Below are 24,147 nucleotides of genomic sequence, written 5' to 3'. Positions count from 1 at the left end.
CTTTAAGAGGAGGCTAGATGTATACCTTGCTGGGGTCGTTTGACCCTAGTACTCTTTCCTGCCATGGCAGGGGGTCAGACTTGATGATTTGTTCAGGTCCGTTCCGACCCTAGAAACTATGAAACTATGAAAAATTGGTTGTAGGGGTGCTTTAGCTAAACCTCATGAAATAAGCTTTAGTCAAAACTTCCTGCAGTCATTTTTAAATGCATGGGGTCTTAATACATGACAGTGAGCTGTTTTAAGTGGAGTGGCTGTACAGGAACTGCTTTAATTTAAAATGCATCCCCTCCATCCTATCAGCATGTTTATAGACAGCCATTGCTTTCATCTAGAGACAAACATTAAGCAGCCCTGGAAGTCTACAAAAACTTGCCATCATGCTTAGAGGCAGAAGGAAGTCATCTTTCAGTAAAGGTGAAAAACGTTCTGCAATTATTTGTTCTTCCATCTGTGCCTTATCTCCCTGCAGAAAATGGCTGGTATTCCACAAGTTGCTCTTTAAAGAGTAAAAGACTCTTAAGTTAATAAATGGTTTCCTCACTTTTTAAATGACTGATAGTGCATCAAAACATAAATTCTTACTCATTATATTCAGACTGATGAAAGGGAAATGTTTCCTTTGGAGGAATGGGAATAATACCAACTGTTTAGTAAGAGTTGGGAAACAGTTAATTGCAGCATCTAGATCAAGAGCTCATAACAACAGTCATTTCTATCACATATGATCTGAAGACCCATTTTGTACTGGAACTAAGTTCTGGCATGCTGTCTTGAAGTAGAAATAATTGGTAACAAGAGGAAAAAGATAGCCAGTTACTTGAGCATTCAGGTTTGTCCTCCATATTGAGTAATGAAAGGTTATTGCATGCAATTAGCTGCAACACATTTATTGCAAACATAATGAACAATATTCAGAACCCCTAACAAATTATTTGTTTCTGAAAATGCTGTTTGTCACTGTATTTTGCAGAGATTATTTGGTGTTATTCTTTGTTATCTACTGGGCTTAAGATGGAATACTCCAGCCTGTACTAGCACATCTAGCAGTTAATTTTTTTTCCTGTCTTATAGATAATATGCTATGCAACCACAGCAGATGGCTATTCACCAGAGGTACCACTTGTACATAAAATCGTAGTAGAGGATGATAATGACAATGCCCCCTACTTTACAGACATGCCTTTTAAGTTTTGTGTTCCAGAGCATTCCAAGCCTGGTAAGTAAAACTTTAAAAAAATCAGCCTTCAATGACTTACTGTTTTGAATATGTGTATTCAGGACGAATTATGAAAGATTTTTTTAAAACATGTGTTGGCTAAATTTTCAAAGGGCTTCTAGTTAGACTATATGCATATAATCCAGTTTGTATCCATTATTTTTATCTGTGCATGTATGCCAGATAAGTATCCATGGACTCATACAAATTGTATACAGTTAAATCAGTGGACCTTTAGAAATATCCAGTATTAAAACTTCAGTGTAATACTAAAGGCCATTTGTACATGACACAAAATTGGCCTTTAATGCCCTTTTGCACCACTTTAATATGGAGCTGCTTACACATGGTGGCATAATGCACATTAAATGACTTTGGGATGCAGCAAAATAAAATATGTCCAAGGTGTTGTAGTTTGCTACCTTACAGCTGCGGAGGGACGTACCAGGCCCCGTGCAGCTCAGGGGCTTTGTAGGCAGCCGGGCGGCAGCCCATGCAGGCAGACTCTACTGAAGGTGTGAGAAAAAAAAAAAAAAAAAAATTCCTCTCCCTGGAGCTGCCTGAGCTGCGTGGGGGCCTGGTGCTTCCTTCTGCGGCTGCCATGCCCCCTGGGACCACCCAGGTCAGGTGCCTGCAGGCAGGTGCTGCCTGGGAGGTGCTGCTGTTGCTGTGGAGGGAAGCACCAACCCCCTCCCCCCCCTTACCCCTCCTCCCACACTCGGGGACTGCCTGGCCTGCTGGCAGCTAGCCCTCCCTTCCCCCTTCCCCTTCCCACCACCAGAGAGGCAGGTAAGGATCAGGCCTGATCCTTGTGTACATGCCATGGGGGTTTACTTTCCCTTAAATTGAAGTGGTGTTTAAAAACCCACCACTTTCATTTAGGGATAATTAAACTGAAGTAAACCCCCATGGTGTGTACAAATGGCCGTATATACTATTTGTATATGGGAGCCATTTTGACCATAATACACAAAGACTCAAACCAGGTATGAGAGATACTGCAACAAACCAAATGTAACAGTTGCAAAAAACCTTTTTTTACTTATTCCATTGTCATAATTTGGGATTCACAGTGGTGGTTTACTTTGACAGCCATAAGTCAGTAAGTTTTCAGCAGCTCTACATCAGATGGGGAAATGGAACTTGCAGATATTTTCCTTTGATTTATTGAACAACACATCCAATTCTGCAAACACTTTTGTATACTTAGAGCTTCATGAGTGAGTTGTAATAAAATAATATGACAGGACCATGTTTTACCTAAAGCAACTAAATACAGTTGTAGGATCAGGGCCCTGCTCTGTAAATCTGGCATGAGGGTGTCATATCTCTATTTCTTCTTAATTGGTTATTTATTTTCATATATTAAATGGAGACACTAAAAATGAAATTTTATAATGAAACAAAAACTTTTTTGTTAATGAAAAGGGGATGTGACTGTTGACTATTTTCTTCCAACTATAGGGTAGTCCAGCATAGCATCTGTTACTGATTTGAAAGTAGTCAAGGAGGGGTACTGTTTTTCTACTACTTTATTGTTTTGAACTTTGCTTTTGTTTCACATGGTAACAAAATGTCAGTTCCCCATGAAACAAAGTTCTGAAAAATTGGGATTCAGAGTTATTTCATCAATGTTAAATATAACAAGTGGAAGAATTTCTTTACAACCTCATCAAAAATAAAATTAGAGAGTGACACCTTTACTTCAAAGTTTTTCTTATACTGACATATTCCCGTGAAACATTTTAATCAACACAACTATGGTTTCCAAGTAACTTTTCAATAACTCAGTTTTATGATTGGCATTACAAATAGCATATGAGAAAATGAATTCAGTTAAAGTCCTGATATCCATACAGTTGAATATGACCATATACAGAGGGCAGGGTAGACTGGCACCTTATATACTAACAAAAGTAGGTAGATATGTATAGCATAAACTTTTATGAGCTGAAGTTCACTTCCTCAGATGCTATGAAAGGACATTCAGAAAGCAGAGTTTAAGAAGGAAAGAGAAATTAGAATACAAAAATAAGGAGGGCAGAGAGAAGAGGCAGGGAGGGGGACAGTGCTGGTCGAGAGAAGCAAACAGGTAGTAAATACAGGAACAAAGAAGTCACCAAAACTAACCCTGATGGGATCCCTGTTTAAACCAAACTTAAGGCAGTCCAGTCTGTGGATGATTCTTTGTTCCACAATTACCCATTCAGAATGGTTTTTAAAACTTGCTGTCTGAGAACAGCCACCTTCAGGTCAGCAATGGACCGTCCAAGGAGGTTAGTGTCCTGCCACAAGCTTGCGTCTCTTCCTGTAGCTGATGCCAGAGCGGTGTTCATTCTGTTGTGTAGGGATTGGCCCATCAGTGTAGACAACAGAAGGGCACTGTAAATAGATGATGATGATGATGATGAATAATCAGCAGTGCTCAATGTTTTGCCCTCCCCCACCCCGCCTGCCCCATGTGCCAGGATCAAGGCCCTAGGGCCCATGTGGGGATTGGATCCTGTGCTGCCCTGCATGCCTTCTCTCTGTGTGGGTAGCCCCACTGGCCAGATGACCTGGCACTGGGGGCTGGATCTGGCCTGCGGGCAAGTGGCTGAGTACCCCTGGTGTACGTGCATTGATGGAGTTGCAAACGAATGAGCCTTGGATGTTATAATCCATGCTACTGGATCCAGTGGTGATGTGGTCTCTATAGGTGTAGGTTGCTTGACAGACTCTGTTTGAGGTTGAAGGGTTGCCTGTAAACCAGGACTGTTTTGTCTCCCATAACTATTTTGAGACAGTCATCCTTTTCCAGGAGGGGTTGAGGTTCTTTAACTGTATGTCTCAGGTGTTCAAGTCAGGGGGCTGTAGGTGACAGTCAGAGGGACTCTGTTGTCTTTGTCCCAGGGTTGATATTGTAGCAGGTCAGAGTGGGTTCTGGGCCTAGCTTTGTTGGTTTTAGTAGCTACAATTTTGGGGTTGTATTCTAATTATAAGAATCCTTGCTCCAGATCCTTAAGGTGTGCATCCCTGTCAGAGTCCATGTAGCCAGAAACTCCTTCTGTGATGGTGCCAATGTCAGAGACAGTGCAGTATCCTGGGTTCCCAGTTTGTAGGTCTTGGGTAATAAAATAAAAGTTGCTTGGCATGGGCTTCTGGGAGGTGGAAGAAGCAATCCTTTCCTGCGTTTTCCAAGGTAGATCCTGTAAGAATTTATCCAGTTCCTTCTGATATTGTGCCATGGGGTTTTTTGTTGGTTATGTACTGTATATACTCTGTTTTGTCCAAGACAGCAGAGACAACCTCCTTATCAGCCAGTTGTGTGATTATATCCAGGTTGTTTTTAAGGCTGAGAATGGCTCTCTGTTTTGCAGGACTGAGGTTGTAACATAAATAACATTTTTCTTCACAATCTCAGGGTGGACACAGAGGTAGAAACAGTTTATACAGGTCCAGAGTGGGGCTGTGGCTCTCAGGTAGAATCCAGGAGCTGTCCTTCTTGTGCTGTGTATGCCTCAGTTCTGCACCAGGTTGTTTGTTGCATGGCTCCATGTCATGGAAATATTCCCTCAGTCTTAGGTGGCAGAGAAAAGTCTCAAGATCTCTATACAGCTACGCTGTACTGATTTGTGAAGTAGGGCAGAAAGACCACAGGATAGTACAGTCACCTTAACTGGCCTGAGAGTGTGGCTGGATAGGTTGATGACATTACATTGGATTGTAGGGTTGCTGTTGGAGCTTGAAAGTTTGGAAAACTTTGCTTCCCCTTTCTTTAAGGAGTGAAGCTGTTTGTGATAGGCTCGATGGATACAGAGATCTCTTTCTGGTAAGTGGCTTTTATATGTGAAGGATGGCTGTTCTCACACAGCAAACTTTAAAAAAAAGTATTTGAACTGGAAATTGTGGAACAAGAAGTCATCCACAGACTGGATTGCATTAAGTATGGTTTAAACAGGGACAACGTATTCTTATCCCATTACCTGGAATAGTTTTGTTCATATGGCTTGTTTGCTTGGCTCTCCTAGAATGGTCCCCCTCCCTCCCCATCCCTCTCCCTCCCTTGTCTTTTGTATTCTAGTTTCCTCTCCTTCTTAAACTCTGCTTTCTACATGCCCTTTCATAGCATCTGAAGAAGCAAGCTGCAGCTCACAAAAGCCTGTGCTATATATCTACTTTGCTTAGTCTGTAAGGTGCTAATTTAACCTGCCTTCTACTTGACTTCAGACTACCACAGGTAACTAACATCTCTATGACCATATGTTTCAGAAGTTTCATTTTTACCAAGAGTTGTCATCCCACATCTTAAAAAGAGAAGCAAAATAAATGCTATATTAGGTCACTCTAATATCATTACATCTAGTGATACTTCCTTTTTGGAAAATACAAAAATGTATCCTTAGCTACTGCTACGGTGTTCTCTTGAACATGATTTTGTCTTTTTTTAGGCAACATAGGGATCCTGCACTTGGAGTATATCTTTATGCACACTGAAGACAGCATTATCACTTCACATTGTCTTTAATGGGAAAAGAATTGTAGCTAGGCTACGGACAGTTGTAGCGTTACAAAGTGCTAAGGCACTTGGTAGCGCTACAAAAATAAAACACTATGACAGTAGCACAGCCCCCTGGCTAGAGTGCTACAAAGTCTCCTCCAAGGCTTGCTCTCAAGCCAGGCAGCAAGAGGGGCTCCTACTTGGCTTCTCCCACATCCAGGGGAGTCTGTCAGTGATCAGTGGGAGCAGCTGATCACTGATCCAGGGAGGGGAGGAGAGAGCCTTATACTGTAGTGGGGTACCAGTGGTAAAAAGGCTGCTTTCTTTGATGCCAGCACTGGCATCATGTAGAGGCAGCAGTAGCAGAGAGGCTGTGTTGAGCTTAATTATGGGGGTGTTTGGGGTACTTACGGAATATGGAGTCAGCACCAGAATTTGATAATTTGATACATTGCATCGTGACACTGAAGATTTAATTTGGATCCATTTTCAAGCTTTTCAGTCGTATCGGTATGAATAGCCCAATTAGAAATCACAATCAATATATTAACTGAAATCTGAGTTTTTCTTTTTTCTTTTGAAGATTCGTTTACCTATCTTGCATTTATTAAGCCATCTGATAGCTGCCATTAAAAAACAATAGACCATAACACTGAAAGCTCAGAAATAGAAAATGTTACACTTTTTTCCTGTTTTTTCAATAATACTCATAATTTGCGTTTATAGTTCCTTTGCAGAGAAGCAATGCTTGTGAGTATAAAAATGCATATCCAGTCATATGAAACTGTTGGTGTTGTTTTTAATGAATGCTGAAAGTGAAAAATTGATGTCTTATGTATGTAGGGACATTAGTTGGAACAGTGATTGCAAAAGACTTGGATGAACCTTTGACTCTGCACACCACAATAAGATACCGAATTGTGCCCAACATACAAATGTCTGGAACATGCTCCGCATTTGGTATACACAGAGAGACAGGTGTAATCACTGTAATTTCACCAGCACCAGACAGAGAGGTAATTTTTATCTAAAATATAATGTTTATTTTGCTCCAAATACAATGAGAAGATTATATATAGAGAAATATGGCTAATGAAAGGAGAGGCACAATATATGGCCTAAAATTTGAGGGACCCAAATTTTCTAAAGCTTGGGGAAAGACAATAGGATTTGGGTGAACTGCTTCTATTTTCCTGAAATCATGCAAGAGTGGAGCAAGAAGGTGAAACTGAAATTCCTGAAATACTTTGTCACTGCCTCTTCAGAGATAGTGACAGTAGGAAATAGAAATGGGAGGGAGATGTAGTTACTGTGTAGAAACAACAGAAGGTGATATAGTCAAGTTCTAGGGACAAGAAAAGGACTAAGTTAAAGCAGACTGTATTGTAAATAAAATGCATGATATTCTGTTAGTTTCTTTTTAAAATCTTGCTTTGGTGTATAGGGCTTGATGCAGGCCTAAATAAAACTTGACAACTATTAGCAATTTCTAACTAGTTTCTCCTTCGCTGACTTAGCCTTTATATATGTAGAGTTACTGATAATGCTGCTGATAATGGAACCAAAAAAGAGTTAAGGAAAGGTATAACAAAATTAAAAGAGGCCCCACAATCCTGGGTAACAGATACTACAGAAACACAAGGGAAACAAAAAGCAAAGAGAAAATTAATGAAGGAGGATAAAGAGCAGGAAGTAGTCACATTTCTCCTTTGGTGTCTGACATGGCTAACAGGTTTCTAGTAAAGCTTTTTGAATGATATGCTGTTTAGCTGCTGAAGAGACTTTGTTGTTTTTCTGTTTTTTGATAATAGAAAAGAATTACAATTTTAATAATGAAGCTTAAAAAGGGGGAGGGAAAAGTAAAGGATCTTGCTCTGCAGTCAGTGATACTGCAAACAATGCATTTTCAGCTATAACCTTTTTTATGTTCCTTTCCAGATGGTAGGCAAATGTATACTCCACGTAGAAGCAAGAGATATGGGAGGTCAGCCTTTTGGCTTGTGCAATACAGGGACGGTTGAAATTGAGATTGAAGATATAAATGATAATGCACCACAGTGTGAAAAGAAGCCTCAGTGTACTGTAAGTTTTCTTTACAGTTATGCCACTAATAGTTACAAAGCTGCCTGCTTTTTGTGAAACTCTGATCACATCCTGGTCTCTCTCACTATTCCTGCAGGATATAGGTCTTGTTTCCTGGGGTAGATGGGCTGCTTCCTCATGTTGCAAGAAAAGAGCAGATGCAGTTACATTCTTCTAAGCAGCAAAGGAGTGTGGGGGGCCTAGCTTCACTACAATTTGTCTTCTAGGGCTTCTGGTCTCCTTTTGCCATATTCTGAATGGATTTTGTTACAGACCTAAGTGGAGGGTCTTCTAAGATGGATTTTAGGTGGTTGGCCAGATGTGCTGTCTAGAGCAGTGGTTCTCAATCTGCTTGCGATAGTGGGCCACACTTGCAGCTCTCAGTGTGTCATGTGGGCTGCACCCCATGGCTGAGGGGGCCCCCAGCTGCCAGGGCAGTGGAACCAGGGCCAGGGCCCACAGACCCCTGCCTCCTCCCCAGCAGTGTCCGAGCCCTGGCTGCCACCTGCAGTGGTGGCTGTGGCTGGAGCTGAGTGTGGAGTTTGGCCGCCTCTCCCCCACAGGTGGCAAGGCTGGAGTGAAGCCTGTGGAGGGGGTGGATGTGGGCTGCCCACTGTGGGCTCGGGGCATCCCACCCTGCTGCCCTCCCCTTGGGTCCTCCATTGCTTAGTGGGTGAGACCTAGTGCTGTAGGGTGGGGAGGCTTAGTGCCACCATGGGTGTGCTGCTCTTGCAAGGTATCCTCTGTCCCCCCAGCAGCAGTGGTGGCATGGAGTTGTGCCACCCTTTGTTGCTGGGTTCACAGGGGGTGCCTTGAACCAGTGCTGGGTTCACAGGAGATGCCTCATCATGGCAGTATGGGGCTCCCAGCAGTAGCACCGAGGCTCCCTGCCTGGACTGCCACAGAGGCCTCTGCGGGGAGGGCAGCATGGAGGAGAGCCCCAAGCTCAGAGCAGGCAGCCCACATCCACCTCTGCCTCACACCCAAATCTGGGGGGCACATGCCCACACCATGTCTCTCTCCCTGGGAGTGCACAAAGCAGCAGGGAGCTGACCTCCTGGATGAGCCCCTGTGTAACTCAATCCTGCTCCCCATCTATGTCACACAGCTGCCCATTCCTGCCCCAACCCCAGGCACCATCCCAGCTGGGCAGCGCCCCAGCCCCAGTCTTGCCCTACTCCCTCCCTCAATCTGCCTGCCTCCTCCTCCCCCCCGATCCCCTTCCCTACATAGATTTACCTGGAGGGAGCTGTGGGAGCTGCTCTCCATGCTCCCTGGCTGCCATATGCCTGTGCACAGGCACATGGTGCCCCTTGCCCCCAATTGCCCTCCTCTTGCTCCTCGCAACTCCTTCCAGGCTGCCAGCCTGCAAGGGTAAACCTGCCATTTTCCACACTTTTCTCCCTGACTAACAAACTGGACAGCAATCTTTACTTAAAAAAAAAAAAAAAAGAAAGAAAAAAAAAGAGAGGTTGTCACATGGGCTGCAGCAGCATGCTGATTGGGCCAAGTGCAGCCCACAGATTGAGAAACACTGATCTAGAGGCTTATGCATGTTGGAAGTTGTGCTGATATAAGAAAACTGCAAATTTAAATGCCTGTAGTTATACAATTATAACTTACTCCCTGGATAAACATGCAGATTCTGGAATAAGAGTGTCTACAGTGCCAAGTACAACTGATAGTTAAATTTTATTGGGATAATATTACCAGTGCAATTTCCCATGCTGACAAACCCTTAGGGGTAGGTAGCTGCTTCATTATTTTACTTTTGCCCTAACGCCTTTCAATTATTAGTCTTGTGTCTATGTCAAGAGTATCTTGAAACTGTTTATTCATTGTCAGTATTCCAATTCACATACTCAGAACTCAAACAGTCACCACATTATGGCTCCAGATCCATATTCATCCCAGCCAGCATTGATTTGTAAAGAACAAATCATCTAAAACCAGCTTCATTTCCTCCTTAGACAATGTACGGTATTTACTCAAATCCAAGGAGAGGTATCCTCCCCACTATTTAACATTGGGGGCAGAGGGTGCCTCTCACTGGATTTTAATACAAAGCAGTTTGGGCGGGGGCGGGGGGAGGGGAAGGTGGCTTCTGCACTTCTGTCTCTGGCCCTAATTTGGGGTTGAAGTCGGTTGCAGCTGCTGCCAGCTCCTTGTTACCTCCCCAGTTTCTACCCCAGCCTTACTACCTCTGCCTCTTTCTTCGGTCTCTCACCTACCACCTCCACCCTACTCTCTGGCTCTGGCATGGCTTCAGCCCCACAGAGCACATTGTTGCTTCTGGCCCAGCTGTTGCGGCAGCTATGGCAGATTGAGCCCAGTGATCTGCCACCACTGCAACACCGCTGCTGCATGGCTGGACTTGGGCCAGACCAACAATGTGCCCCATACCCTGGGCTGGAATGGGGTCAGAGCCAGAAGTGAAGCAGCAGCAAGGGTGAGCAGGGGGACAGAGGCTGCAGGGAGGGACAGGTACCAGGCCAAATGGTGGGAGGAACCAGTGGCAGGGGACAATGTATGTGTGGAGAGGGGCAGATGCAGGGGTCACTTAACTGCTGCCTGTTCCTTTGACATTGCTTGACCCACTGCAGGGGAGGGGGGCATAAGATCTAAGACAACCCTCCAGTAATTAGATCCTATACAGAGGAAATAATAACAAATTTAAACATTTTCCATGTACAGAATTTTAATTATTGGGCGGGGTCCTCAAATTCAGAGTTGTCTTGTATTTGGGCAAATATATTAACTAGGTGCATGGATGAAGGGAATGCAGTGGACATATATGCATATTTGGAATTAATAAGGTTTTCAGTAAAGTATACCTGACATTTTCATTAGCAAATTTAAAAAACGTTGGCTATGTAAATTAAGATGAGGTAGATAAATAATTGGCTCAATAACTGCTAATTATAGAAAAATCAGTGTTGGAATCACTGGCGGTTTCATGTAAGGTTTCACATTATCTTGCATCTTGTGCAGACAAATTCAAAGTGGTACACCTAGAGAAGAATACAAATGCTGGGAGATAACTGGCTGAGTGCCTGAGAAGGGTCTAGAGCTTTTGGTGGATCACAAACTCAACATGAATCAGCAGTGTGATGCAGCTGCCAAAAAAGCAAGTGCTATTTTAGGATGCATCAATAGGGTGGTTGTTAAAATTAGGCTTAAGATCTAGGAGGTAATAGTATCATTTTACTTTGTAAAGAGGTTCGAATGCAAGCTGTATGAATGGAGGTTAAGAGAAATGGCCATGTTTAGGTTGCAGAAGAAGCAATTAAGGAGGAGGGACATGGTAGTAATCTTCAAATATCTGAAAGGCTGGCATAAAGAAGAGGGAGAACAATTTTCTCCCTTGCCACAGAGGGTAGGACACAAAGCAATAGCTTAAACTGCAGCAAAGTAGATTCAGAATAGGAAATATCAGGAAGAAAATAAAACAACTTTTGTAGTATTACAATAGTGAGGTGATGGAATAGGGTGCCCAGGTTTTCTAGAAGAGGTGGGATGAATAATAGACAGGGATGATTTAGGAGTAGCATTGCTGCAGGGGGTTGGACCTGGTGACCCTTGAGGTCCCTTCCAACCCTATGATTTTATAAACCTATATTGTGAAGGCAGACTCAGAGATGCAAGAAAACTTCCTTTGTAATTCTAGTTTTTCCTAACAGACCACCTGGCTCAACAACAGCTGATGCAAACTCAACAGCTTTATAATTAATAGCTATAAACTACCTTTTAGTCTTTGTCTGTTAGCCTAGGTTTAGAAGTTATTTATTAATCTTGCTGCATATTTTTGCTTTTGAAGGTGAGCAGAGCCATCATTTTTAAGTCTGTCAAGGAACAAAGATGATTATTTAATCATCAGATTAGTTTCTTCTTAAATGGTTCTTCTTTTCAGGACAGAGACAATGGATTTTTAATATGCACATGTGCAGGCTAAATATCATTGGAGGCTTTGGCTATTACTGTAATATAAACTGTTTATTAGCTCTTTCAACATGTAACAGTTCTTATCTACTCCAGTAAAATAATCATTTTTAATATGCAATCACAATCAATCTCCTGTGCATTTCCTGTACACATACAGAATAAATATTAAAAAAAAAAAATCCCACATGCATTCATCTTCCATTTGTGCTAGAACATATCTCACCCCAGACTTCCTGTAACATTCAGAAGGAACTGTGGGATTTTACCTACTTTGCTATCGGACGCTGGTCAGACAGCAGTTGGAATACTGCGTGCAGTTTTGGGTGCCACACTTCAAGACAGATGTGGATAACCTGGAGAGGGTCCAGAGAAAGGCCACTCGTATGGTTAAGGGCTTGCAGGCCAAGTCCTACAAGGAGAGACTAGGGCATCTGGACCTCTTCAGCCTCCGCAAGAGAAGGTTGAGAGGCAACCTTGTGGCTGCCTATAAATTCATCATGGGGGCACAGAAGGGAATTGGTGAGGCCCTACTCAACAAGGTGCCCCTGGGGGTCACAAGAAATAATGGCCATAAGCTAGCAGAGAGCAGATTTAGACTGGACACTGGAGGAACTTCTCAGTTAGGGTGGCCAAAATCTGGAATGGGCTCCCAAGGGAGGTGGTGCTCTCCCCTACCCTGGGGGTCTTCAAGAGGGATGGGCATCTGGCTGGGGTCATCTGAACCCAGCACTCTTTTCTGCCTATGCAGGGTCCCTTCCGACCCTAACATCTATGAATCTATCTTTCCTAGTGCTTTACCTGTCAGTGCTGTACATGCAGAGGGGATCGAATGCCACAACTGATACCATTTAAAATCAACAGAGCAATCAGATAAATCAACAAAAGGTCCACGCCAGATTATGATACTACTTAAATCACTAGGAGTTTTGCAAGGAAAATTTCACCTATGGCTGCACAAAAGAGACTTTACACAGTTTGTTTTTCTGTGACATACTGAAAAAGACATCTCCCACCTTACTTATTTCAGAATTTAAGACATTGCATTTAAACACAATTTAAGTTTCACTGCTATGGAAATAACAATTTTTGTTGATTATAACAGAAAAAATCTTGTTTATTTCAGTATGTAGTACAAATAGAAGAAAATAGAGCAAATGTGACATTATTGAGAATTCCTGTTTCTGATGCTGATAAGCCTTACACAAAGGCCTGGATTGCTCGCTTCTCCATTACGAAGGGAAATGATGATCTTGCTTTTACTATTGCAACTGATAAAAAGACAAATGAAGGGCTACTATGTCTTACTAAGGTAAGCAAAGATGAAAATATCAACTAAAAATTGTGTTTGGTGTTTTTCAGGGTTACTTTAAACCAATAATTTAATTTTCATTTTTGTTATTGCCATAAATTCAGATTAGTTAATCTGTTTCAATTATGTGTCAGCTTTTGACTGACACTGGTTTAGAACAGTGGAATCTGGGATTTATTTTACAGTACAGTTCTTTGGCAAAAACATGAAGCGAACTGTATAAGATATATTTAGAGAAATTTAACAAACTGTTTATGTGGATTTTACTTTTTTCCTAATTTTTGCTGGGAGAGGAGGGAGGAGGAATAGTGGAGGGGTTGGGAGGAGGCAAGTAGCTTTTATTATGGCTTTCACAGAGATTTTATAATTCTAGAATAGCTTTTTTTAAAACTCTGTGTTAACCTTTTGGTTTTGGAAGCTGTACTGCCTGTCTGTATTTGTATAGGATTTAGAAGGAGGCCTGTTCCCAAGAAGTAATCGGTATAAATTTTGTCTGCTTCAAGAACATGCTTGATGCACACTTATGCATTCAAGAATATTTCTATAAACAATCTCAAGCTTCAAATAGCTTCAACTTTGAACAGGCAGTTTTTTTCTCTATTACTGTTGTCTTGTTATAAGTGAAAAAGTATCAATTCTAGTTTGATGGGTAAGATTTAGAATTGTTAAAATGCAGAATGGTAAATGGAGAAGTTAAGGGTAGAAATTGGACAGGTTCCAGTTGTGATATCAGGTGGACTTATACTGTTTGAATGTGTAGAATTTTGTTAGTGATTTTGTCATTAAAGTCAGCATAGATGCCATGGTACCAAAGAAAAACAAACTCATTTTCAGATAGTAATTGTTATGTTATTTGCATCACAAGTTCAGAAGCTATTGTTATTAGTAAAGTATAACTCAGAAATACATTCATGTATGCTAACAAGTAAGAGCCATTTATTAGGGGCAGCAGAAAGGAAAAGCTGAATGTAGTCTAGATATAAGGTCTTGCTCAGATAAGTACAGTGAGAGAGACGCACATTTAATTCTTAATTTAGCTTCAGCAGCTGTCCAGCAGATGGGTGATAGTGAAACCTTGTCTGTGGTGCTCCTTAAGATCTTTCAGGCCCTTTTTTTGAAAAAGTTTCTATTCAGTAATTTCTGAAAGTCAGGTCCCTCCTTAAAATGCCTCAGATTAGAAGTTCAAATAATAAGGTACCCTTAATAAATAGCTATTTTCTAAAATCTTGGCTACATATGACTTTGCCTGTTTTTTACAATAGTGATGGGAAAGTTGTAGCAAATGTTATCCCTCATATAAATGAAATGCATTTATTTCACAGGGACTGGACTATGAAAACAGCAGACAGAGGACACTTGAAATTACAGTAAATAATGAAGACCCATACATACTAGACCCACATTCAAGAAGCCTGGTCACATGCATATGTAGTATTATAATTAACGTGATGGATGTTGATGAGGGACCAGTGTTCAGTCCTCCGACATTATGTATAGAGGTTCAAGACTGTGACAAAATTGGAACAGTGATCGGCAAATACACAGCAGTGGACCCAGAAACTGGAAACAGAGAAGGCATATGGTATAAATAATTTTCCTATATGGATTTATTTAGTATTTGGGAAATAAATTTAAACAAATTAGCCTCATATAAAGTTGGGGTGTTTTTTTTAAACAAACATTTTACTCTTAATAGCTATCGAATAGCACCTGGCCAAAGTGATTGGATCACCATTGATGAAAAAACAGGTGAACTCCGAACCAATAAAGTTTTGGAAAAAGAGACTTTAGGAGTGAAACATGGTGAAAGGAATATTACAGTCCTGGGAATCGACCGAAGTGAGTACCAAATGTTATAAACTGCCCATGTTCTTTATAAAGGAATTGTGTGCTCATAAAAATAGTCATGGAACTATGCTATCAGTTTGCTGTAAGACTGTAATGAAGACAAACTTGTTACTACCGCACTCTTTTTGGCAATAGTAGTTGTCCTTAATGGACGTTGCAGCCCAAATTCCCCACTTACAGGAGGAGGAAAAGAATATCATTGTTTGCTGGAAACTGGGGCAGCAACTCCATACAAGACAGGACCCCATTTTCAGAATACTTACAAGCATCTGCAACGGGGGTCGCGTTTCCAAAAAAACTTAGTTCTGTTTTATAATGTGTTTAATACTTATGTAGTTATTTTAAAATCTAGCCTGTTCAGTGGGGAGCACCATTCTTCTTGTTCCTCCTCTTCCCCTCACCCCACCTTAAAAATTTGATTTAAAAAAAAAAGAGACATAAGACCAGAGGAGGGAGGGAAGCATGTTTGTATATAATGTGAATACAGTATTACAGCTCTGTGACCAAAGACCTGTAAAAAGAATCTGTATGAAATGATAGAATTTAGCATGCTGCTTTTACAAGCTTTAGTCAGTTATCTAAATTCTCAGTTTTTTCACATGCTCATGTCACGTGTGAGCAGTGGATCAGGATATCAGATTAGGAGAGGGAGTTCACTAGTTTTGTTGGTTGCTGTCACAAGGAGGACCTGACTAGCCTGCAGGCCCTACAAAGCCAGGAGACTTCCCAGGGCAGGCTCTGCTTAAGGATGCCCTTTGGCAGTAATCAAGAGGGAAAGGGAGATTTTCTTTTTTATGGGAGGTTTGTTTTTTTAATTAATGTTTTTGGGGTTTTTTTAGCTTGTTTTGGGGGTGGGGAAGGGAAGGAGTTAGGTGTGGTTATTTTTCTTTGGTGGTGGGGAGGGGAGTGGAGTGTCAACTGCTGCACCTCTGTAGAAAAGATGGGGTATGAGCTTGGAGGTAACACTGGGGGAAGGGGAGGATGATCTCCTCTGGTGTTGACATATGGTGGCAAGAGTGAATGGGAGAAGTTTTCTTGTAACTGGTTGTGCAGGGGCAGGTCCAGGGGAGTGAGCTGGTGTAGTCACTCCGCCCCAGAGAAAAGAGCTCTGGTCTCAGCTGGCAGATGCATGTGCAGCAAGTTTACTGCCACAACTGCATTCCACTTTGCAGCATCTTGGATCTGCTACTGTGGATGTGAGTGGCACTTCTGAGGAGGCACGGTTGGGACTGGTGAAAGGATTTGCTTGTATGTGTTTTTTTGGGCAGAGGTGGGATTTGGGGGTGGTTGGAGTTCTCTGGTATCTTCTCTCTGAGTGGTTTGTTTATTGTAAGCTACTCTGAGCCTTTTGCATAGGGTGGGATATAACTCTAATATCTAAAGAATAAAATATTTAGTTATATAGTGATATTGCATTATTGTACCCCTCCCCATAAATGGGACAAAGGGATGAGAGTGGGGATAAGAAAGACTTACTTCTGACTAATCCATGTTCCCAAGACAGACAAACAACCAAACACAATGCAGGCATGCCTTCCTGGTGCTCCCCATGTTTCCTGTTCAAACAAATGCTCTCATTTAGTTTGAATGGGATTGGATAACCTGTATCGGTATAAAAGTGATGATTGGAAGGAAGGAACAAGAGGCGGGATTTTTACACAAGATTTTGAAATTAAAATATCCTGCACTGTAGATAATTTCCTAGCAATTCAAGACAGATCTTATTACTAAAGAACCATCTCCCTTTTTCATCCAAAAGGCGGGACTTGCAGTTTCATATCTTCCCATCCCTCATTGCTTGAAGGGCAGGGGAGTAGGCAGAGGGTAGATATTTTCTTCAGTGGAGTAGAGGTGATGGGAGAGAACCATTTCAAACACCATTTTCTCTGTGTGCTACCAGAAATTCCTAGTTCAGCATCAGTTTTTCCTCCTGATTCCATTTTCATTATGTGATTTTTTTTGTTTTTTTGTTTTTTTTAAATTTTTTTTGAGCCTACACATCACTGAAAAGAGGGGGAAAAAGAGCTCTGTGGAATAAGTGATTTCCTCTCTCCAACCAAGCCACAGACAGCTAGAGACATGACGCTTCTCTTTTTACTGAAGATGACAGTTTAAATCTACTTTACTTTTAATACTTGGCTATTTAACATGAATTAAATGAACAATCCATTTTACATTGGTGAGTAATAAGCATTAAACTTAAAAAAACCCAGCTTATACTAATATTACAATTTCTGTGTTGTAGGTATGAAAACAGGTACTGGAACAGTAAGGATTATCTTGAAATGTGGGAACAAGACTCCCCCAAAGATAATTAGGGCAAGAGAAACTGCATGCAGAAATGGAAGGCCAGTTTGCTTTGATATATTTGATCCAGATAAAGAACCCTATGCTGCGCCCTTCAAAGCCCGCATTGCTGATGAACAGATGAATTCATTGTGGAAGATAATACAAAATGATGGTATGCAAAATTAGCTGCTGCTGCTACTACTACTATTATTTTTAAGAATAGTAATGGTCCTAATTATTGTATCTCAGAAGTAAGATAATTTGACTGTGCCTCCTAATCTGATATAGTTAGAGATTATTAAGTGATTACTTAATGTCTTCTATGTGTCTTCACCACCTAGGAAATTGCCTACACCCAGTCTTGGGTCAGGACTTTGATTTTGGGCAGTGCCCCCAAGGGAATACCCTCCACACAGAAATATATATGAGTGTGGCCCTTTGCTATCCTCTTGAATAGGTATATGGGGTAGATCAGGAATGGATGGACTTATCTTCCACAGTAAGGTCAGAACTCTGGATAAGTCTTTCAAGATCCCAGAATTTAAGGAGTTAAAGAGGCTGGTAGTGTTTTCTGAGGAGTATAAGGCACAATCTGGCTCTCTTTTTAGGAGTGAAAGTGAGTCATAAGGTTGGAAGGGAATTTACGGGTCATCTACTCAAACCCCATTCATGAATGAAGGAATGTTACTCCTTAATGATCTCTTTCCAAAGCTTATGCAGCCTCCTTTTGAAAAACCTCAATAAAGAAGTGTAGAGGCACACTGATACATCGGTACCGATATACAGAAACTTGGCTGTATTGAAAACTGGCCTGAAGTGGCCAGTAATTTGGCCGATAAATGCCAGTGTGTGCACAGCTGCAGTACAGCATGCAGGCAGCTAAGAGCATAGTTCAGCTGTGAACAGCTAGTAAGTCTGTTGTAATGGAAGGGCATGGGGTGGGGGCAGATCAATGACCCCTGCGGTGAGGGAGGAGGCAGGGGAAGGAGCTGCCCAGCAGGGCAGGGTATGGGACAGCACCACAGCTTGTCCATGGGGTAGGGGGAGTGGGAGGTAGCTCCAGCTGTTGTACACTTCCTGAGAGGGCATCTGGGGGGGGTGCCCCCCACATCTGCACAGGGTGGGGCAGGTGGGTTGCAGCTATGGGCTGGGGCTGGGGCTATGCCAGGCTCTTCTCAGTTGGGGCTGGGCTCAAGGGCTGCGACACTGGGAGGGGAGCCATGGAGGGGGCTGCAACCACCCCAAATTTCTCTGTAGCCCCTCCCCGTAGTCCCGCTCCCAGCACTGCCATTGCCTGCCCAGTGTAGCCCTGGTTCAAGCCCTCCACCTCCACCCATGTGCCAGAAAAAGCTGGGGTTGTGCTAGACAGGTGGTGGCAGTGCTTGAAGCAGCACTATGGCAAAATTTGGGGTAGCTGCAGCCTTCTCTGTAGTCTTCCTCCCAGTGTCCCTGCCAAGAACAGGCAGGTGCAGTCCCGGCTCCAGTCCCTGTCCTGCCCCATGCAGATCCACGGCACATGTCTCCCCCATTTTGCCCTGGGGTGCGTGCAGCAGCGGGATCCACCCCCTTGCTAATGAGCTGTGGCTATGTCTAATACCCCGCCCCACTCCAGCGGGGCAGCGCCTGACCCCTCCTTCACCACGGGGGCTGTTGATCTGCCCCCCTCATGCCCCTTCCCTCCCCCTCCACCACAGATTTACCAGCTGCACACAGCTGTATCAGAAATCAGATCGGGATCAGCCAATATGCCTCCTTCAATATCAGCTATCCGTATCAGCCCCCAAAATCTCTATTGGTGCACCCCTAAAGGAGAGCTCACTTTTTTTTCTTTCAGTGTCATTGTCCCTGACCACTAAGCAGGAATGACAGAGGTGCTTCCAGCTTTCTTCCTCTTACCTTTACTTTCTGTGGACACAAAGTCTGTCCCATAAGCACCGAGGAGCAGGAAGGGGAGGGGTAGGCCATGCTCAGCAAGCTGTGCTTTTGATCCTTCTGTAGTTGGTAGAGGAACAGGGCTAGACAGCACTGAGCAATGGCCATGCTTTAGGGCCAGCCGTTGCAAGCCAAGACCTAGCATCTGTTGCTAACTGCAAAATGTGCCTGACTCCTCACTGAAAAGCTAATGTGCTGTCCTCTTCTGCCTGCCTAGAGATACCACAGATGCCTTGCTCCTCTCCTGGGATAATTAATGCAGTTCTAGAACAGCCCTTGCTACTTAGCAGCCCATGCTCTTTTCTCCTCTTTCTCATGTAGCTTTGATAAGGGGAGGGTGTGGGGCCATCCCCCACCGTTTGGGTAGATATAATCTATTTTATATTTACATATATATAATGTTTACACACACAAACACACTCTACTGGTAAATCAAAAGAGCTAGAAACAGAATCCATAACAATAAAGGGGTACTGTCAGAGATGAGCTGTCAAAAGAGCAGGTGCTAATGAATTGATACACTAGTCACAAGAGTAAAAATAAACAAGTCTCCAGCAACAGAATGTAGTAGTTTTAAGTACAGCTTTTATTAAAAATATAATAATATATAATATAGTTTATGTTACAGTAAGTAATAATGTGACTGTAGAATAAAACTATATAATTTATAATTTTTGTTTAAAAACCATACAATAAGATTACACATTTTGTTCAACTTTAGCTCATTATTTGTGTGACTAACATTAACAGTTCTCCTTGGGAATATAAAACAAGCTGTGACTCATTAGAGAGAAGCCAGATTCTTTTCATTAGACCAAAAATTTAAGATTTTCTGCTACTGGTCATATCCATTTTCCTCTTACTGCTTTAAAGAATAAAGATGACCAAATATAACAATTTCAAGCATCTATCCAGTCACAAGAGTATATTCTATCTGAATCTGGAGTCCCACATCATGTACCCATAACAACTGTAGATTTCATTTAAATAAATTGCAGTCTAGAAATGGAAGGTATACATTCAAAATTTCTAAATGAATTTAAACATAAAATGATTGAGTTGATAGCAAATATACAGCATCTCGGTAAAAGCAGCTCTTGCTCTTAGGTTTGAAGACTGGAAGGTATATGTGTTGCCTTAGAATTGGTCAAAACAAACAGAGACCAAGCATCTGTCCCCCACCCCACCTCCTTTTGGATGCTTTTCTCTCTTAACCTCTCTTAAGGAGTGTCTAGATGAGCGGACATTTGTTTCCCCGGGGACAAGTAGCAGTAGCACACCTTGTGCCTCTGCTGCTTGTCCCTGGGGAACACCCATGCCACGTATGCTCTGGCATGCAGCAGGTTACCCCAAGTGCGGTAGAGGCTGGGGCTAGCAACGGTGCTGGCCCCACTAGCCTTACCTGGGGTTGTTGGGTCCTCCCAGGACTGCAGCCATGATAGGAAACCTGGTCAGCAGGCGTGTGGCCAAAAATTAGGTTCTAGATGCGAAAAGTTATAACAAATTTATAAACTTTCCATGTCTAGAATCTAATTATTGGGATCATCTTAAATTCAGTTTGGTCTTGGATTCAGGTAAAGCTGGTAAATCTTAACTGTGTATGCAATGTTACAACTCAGGAAAAACACCTTAGATTCATTGTAGATAACTTTTCTAAAGTTATCAGCTCAATGTACAGCCAGTCAGAATGTAGTAGTATTGGAAAAGGGTCCACAGAAAAGCAGCTAGGGCAGTAGCTGCCATGCTGGAGAGACTAAGAAGACTAGGACTCTTCAGTCAGGGAAAGGGAAAGGTTGAGTGAATACATGATAGCTATCTAGAAAATCATGAAGAACACAGATAAAATGCATATGGAACTGTCATTCAACAAATCTCATCATACAAGAACTAGGGGACCACACTGAAATTTTCAGGAGGCATGTTAAAAAGAAACATATCTACTTGTTCTCTTACCTCATTTTGAAGTAATGCCCTGTTTAATCAAGCATTTTTGGGGTAAGAGTGGAGGGGTTGTAAATTTGGCTAGTAGAGCCCTGATCTTTGACTGGGACCACAGGAAAAAAAAAAAAAAAAAACAATCTGCAAAAGGCTATTTGTGGTGAAGTGACAACGTTTGCACCGAGAACGCACATTTTAGATCTGCACAGGCAAATTATTCAGGTTAATCAAGAAGTGGGGAACATGACAGAACTGTACCAAGTCAGAAAAGTTAAGTTGGATGCTTCTTATTATCATTGTACTGTATACGAAAGGGATATTAAATGAAATGGAAAAGTAACAAACATAAAAATGCCAGAGGAAATGTTTACACAATTTAATGCTCATCTGTGAAACACAGTAAAACATGATATTAACAGTCAAGAACTGAGCAGACTCAGAAGTGTTAGGAAACTAATAGGATTAATGACAGCACATTAGGTAATCCAAAAAATATTTGTGAAGGGATAAGGCAAGAATATTTAGAAGGAATGTAAGTTTTCGTGTATCAAAGCAAAAAAAAAAAAAAAAATCAGCGAGTGAGGGAGATGCTTCTCCAGTGACCATCCTGTACATAATTATTCACAACTAGTATTTTATATGTTGTTTTTAATTATCTGTTTTAAAGCCTCAGCAAAAAAACAAGATATTGGATTTTGTGAACTGTTCACTTGAGTGGATATGGCAGTTCTCAGACTAAAGAACTGAGAATGGATTAATTAACTTTTCTCTCACTAAATAACAAAGTCCAGAGACCATCTATTTAATTATCAGACACTTAACCTGGCGTTTTTGTGAAAACATTATATAATTTAAATGAATAAAACTGAAACAAATCACAATCTTTCAAACCTGGATCTTCAGAGAGGACTGTTCATTTCCAATTGTAATAGATTAACCAAGTACAGATAAATGGCAGGAGGAGGAGGGAGTAAATCCCTCAAAATAGTTTATTTGCAGTATAAACATAACTGAGTCAACTTTAAGCTACCTGTCTCAGGTACCAGTAGTAGCATGGAGCTGAGTTCTTATAGAAACTGCAGGGATGCTGACAAAATTTTACAGTGTACATTTGTACAGAAAATTTGCTTTCTTATAGAGTAACAGAAGATAATAGAGGTCTGAGTAGCTGTACCCTCATTTCCATATAGATTTTCACAGATTTCATTTAATACACTTAATACCAATGGCTTCTGTAGGACATTGTTAATATTGCCCACCAATATAACATTGAATACTGGATTGGTTTGGTTTCTCTTTTGCAGGTAAATCTGTATGTCTACAACCGAAAAAAAATGCTCAGATTGGAAATTATAAAGTTCCTCTTCTAATAAGTGATAATGGAGGAAAGCAAGAATGCACTGATCTTATAATTGACCTCTGCGATTGTACTAATGAAGGAGTATGTAAAGACACCTTCAACCCACGTTTACCTCGTCTACCAGATAATTTCTCTCTTGGAGCAGGGGCCATTCTTACCATGATCTTAGGATCACTGTTACTGCTGTGTAAGTATATTTGAATATCCTATATAAGATGCAAAATATTCCGTCTCAAAGTTCTGTCTCTGTGACAGAATTCTGTTAACCACTTATTCGATGATGTAGCCATCAATAGTGCAGTTTCTGTGCATCTTCTATAAAAAAATAAAAAAATTGTGCATCTTCTACAAGTGCATTAACATATATCATATATGATTTCTGTAAACTGGGTTATATGTTTGTATTAGTAAAGAGGAAGTCAAAGAGGCATGCCTTGCACTTGAAGTAAGAAGGTATGGTTTTTAGTGGCTATTATGTCCTGTGGTTGTTCATTCCAAAAAAGCAATAACTGGAAGAGGTCAGTCTTCTGCACGGTGGGGTTTAAATGTATTCCCTTGGTTCCCCAACACTTTCATGAGGTGGTATGACTGTTGTGATGATGTCTAGCAACATGAAAATGGATCTGACCTCTGCTCATCATCATCAGTGCCACTAATGCTGTTTCTGAAATGAAATCATGCGCTGCATATAAGAAGTGCAAAAATCTAGAACTTTTGGTTCCAAAATAATACCTTTTATTAGACCAACTGAGAAATTGCAAAACAAAAAAATATTTTTCTGCATACTGTCAAGCTCATGCACCCTTCATTCCCTCACAGCCCCAAATGGCTGCTTTTAACAAGTGGAAAAATCAAGTTTTTATAGAAATAGTAGTGTATTCACATAATGCACTGATAACTTGCATTCATTTTAAAATATATGCTTTTTGAAATAGGAGTGTTGTTTACAAGTATGAAATAAATGGCTCATGCTAGTTACACTTAACCTTTTACCTCTTCAAATGTAAAAATAAACCAACATAAAATATTAGTACACTGTACAGTACCTCTATTCCTCTTAGAAGGAAACACAAAATCCAGTATATTGTTTGAGCAGATTTTTAAACATCTATTTCCTTTCTTCAGTAATATTGATAACACTTTGTGGCTGTTGGGGAACTGCAGCAGTAGGCAGAGCAGTGACTGATGACTGTGCTAATCACAACTTAATTATATCAAACACAGAAGCACCTGGAGACGTAGTGATGGTGAGTTTTCTTTTTATGTCCTTAAATGTAGAAATCTGTTAATTTGAAAATAGGTCTCAGTTTCAGTATTTATGAGCTGTGGTGCCACTTATTCCCAGTGTAAAACTTTGGGCAGCCTTTAGGCCAGTGGTTCTCAGCCTTTTTTGTACCAGGACCCATTTTGTAAACATTGATGGCCAGTCCCAACCCACAGTCCCCTGGCTTTGCCAGTGCACTTCACTCTCCCTCTCCCCCTACCTGCCCTGCACCTGCCCTGCACTGACCTTGGGCTCCTGTACTGAGTCAGGCAGCCTGGTCATGGCCCCACCTGTCGCTGGAGCAGTGCATCTCAGCTGCATCATCCCACCCCTGGAAGTATGGGCACTGGCCCTGGTGTGGCTGGCCCAGCCATGCAGCTCCCCACAACCCCCAAAGCCCACCCCGCTTCCCCACTGGAGGGGCAGGCACCTTCTCCCCTGCTCTGATGCAGCTTCAATGCCTAGCCACCTTTCCTCAGTGCCA

The 24,147-nt window shown here is 41.7% G+C and overlaps 1 protein-coding gene across 2 annotated transcripts in view; it reads left to right on the top strand.

The window, feature by feature from the left end:
* DSC1 (desmocollin 1) overlaps positions 1-24,147 on the top strand; it is a 44,638-nt gene that overhangs the window by 13,662 nt on the left and 6,829 nt on the right. For both annotated transcript variants that reach the window (XM_019547341.1, XM_019547350.1), the window contains exons 6-14: positions 1,075-1,219; positions 6,543-6,715; positions 7,638-7,781; positions 12,847-13,032; positions 14,355-14,614; positions 14,729-14,871; positions 17,126-17,341; positions 22,344-22,586; positions 23,525-23,646. In XM_019547341.1, coding sequence (XP_019402886.1) covers positions 1,075-1,219; positions 6,543-6,715; positions 7,638-7,781; positions 12,847-13,032; positions 14,355-14,614; positions 14,729-14,871; positions 17,126-17,341; positions 22,344-22,586; positions 23,525-23,646 — 1,632 coding nt within the window. The remainder of the gene's footprint in view (positions 1-1,074; positions 1,220-6,542; positions 6,716-7,637; positions 7,782-12,846; positions 13,033-14,354; positions 14,615-14,728; positions 14,872-17,125; positions 17,342-22,343; positions 22,587-23,524; positions 23,647-24,147) is intronic.

This window comes from Crocodylus porosus, unplaced genomic scaffold, assembly GCF_001723895.1.
Source record: "Crocodylus porosus isolate Cpor-Errol unplaced genomic scaffold, CroPor_comp1, whole genome shotgun sequence".
Classification (NCBI taxonomy): domain Eukaryota; kingdom Metazoa; phylum Chordata; order Crocodylia; family Crocodylidae; genus Crocodylus; species Crocodylus porosus.
Note: the sequence above shows the minus strand (reverse complement) of the source record. Positions and strands in the feature narration are given on the sequence as shown.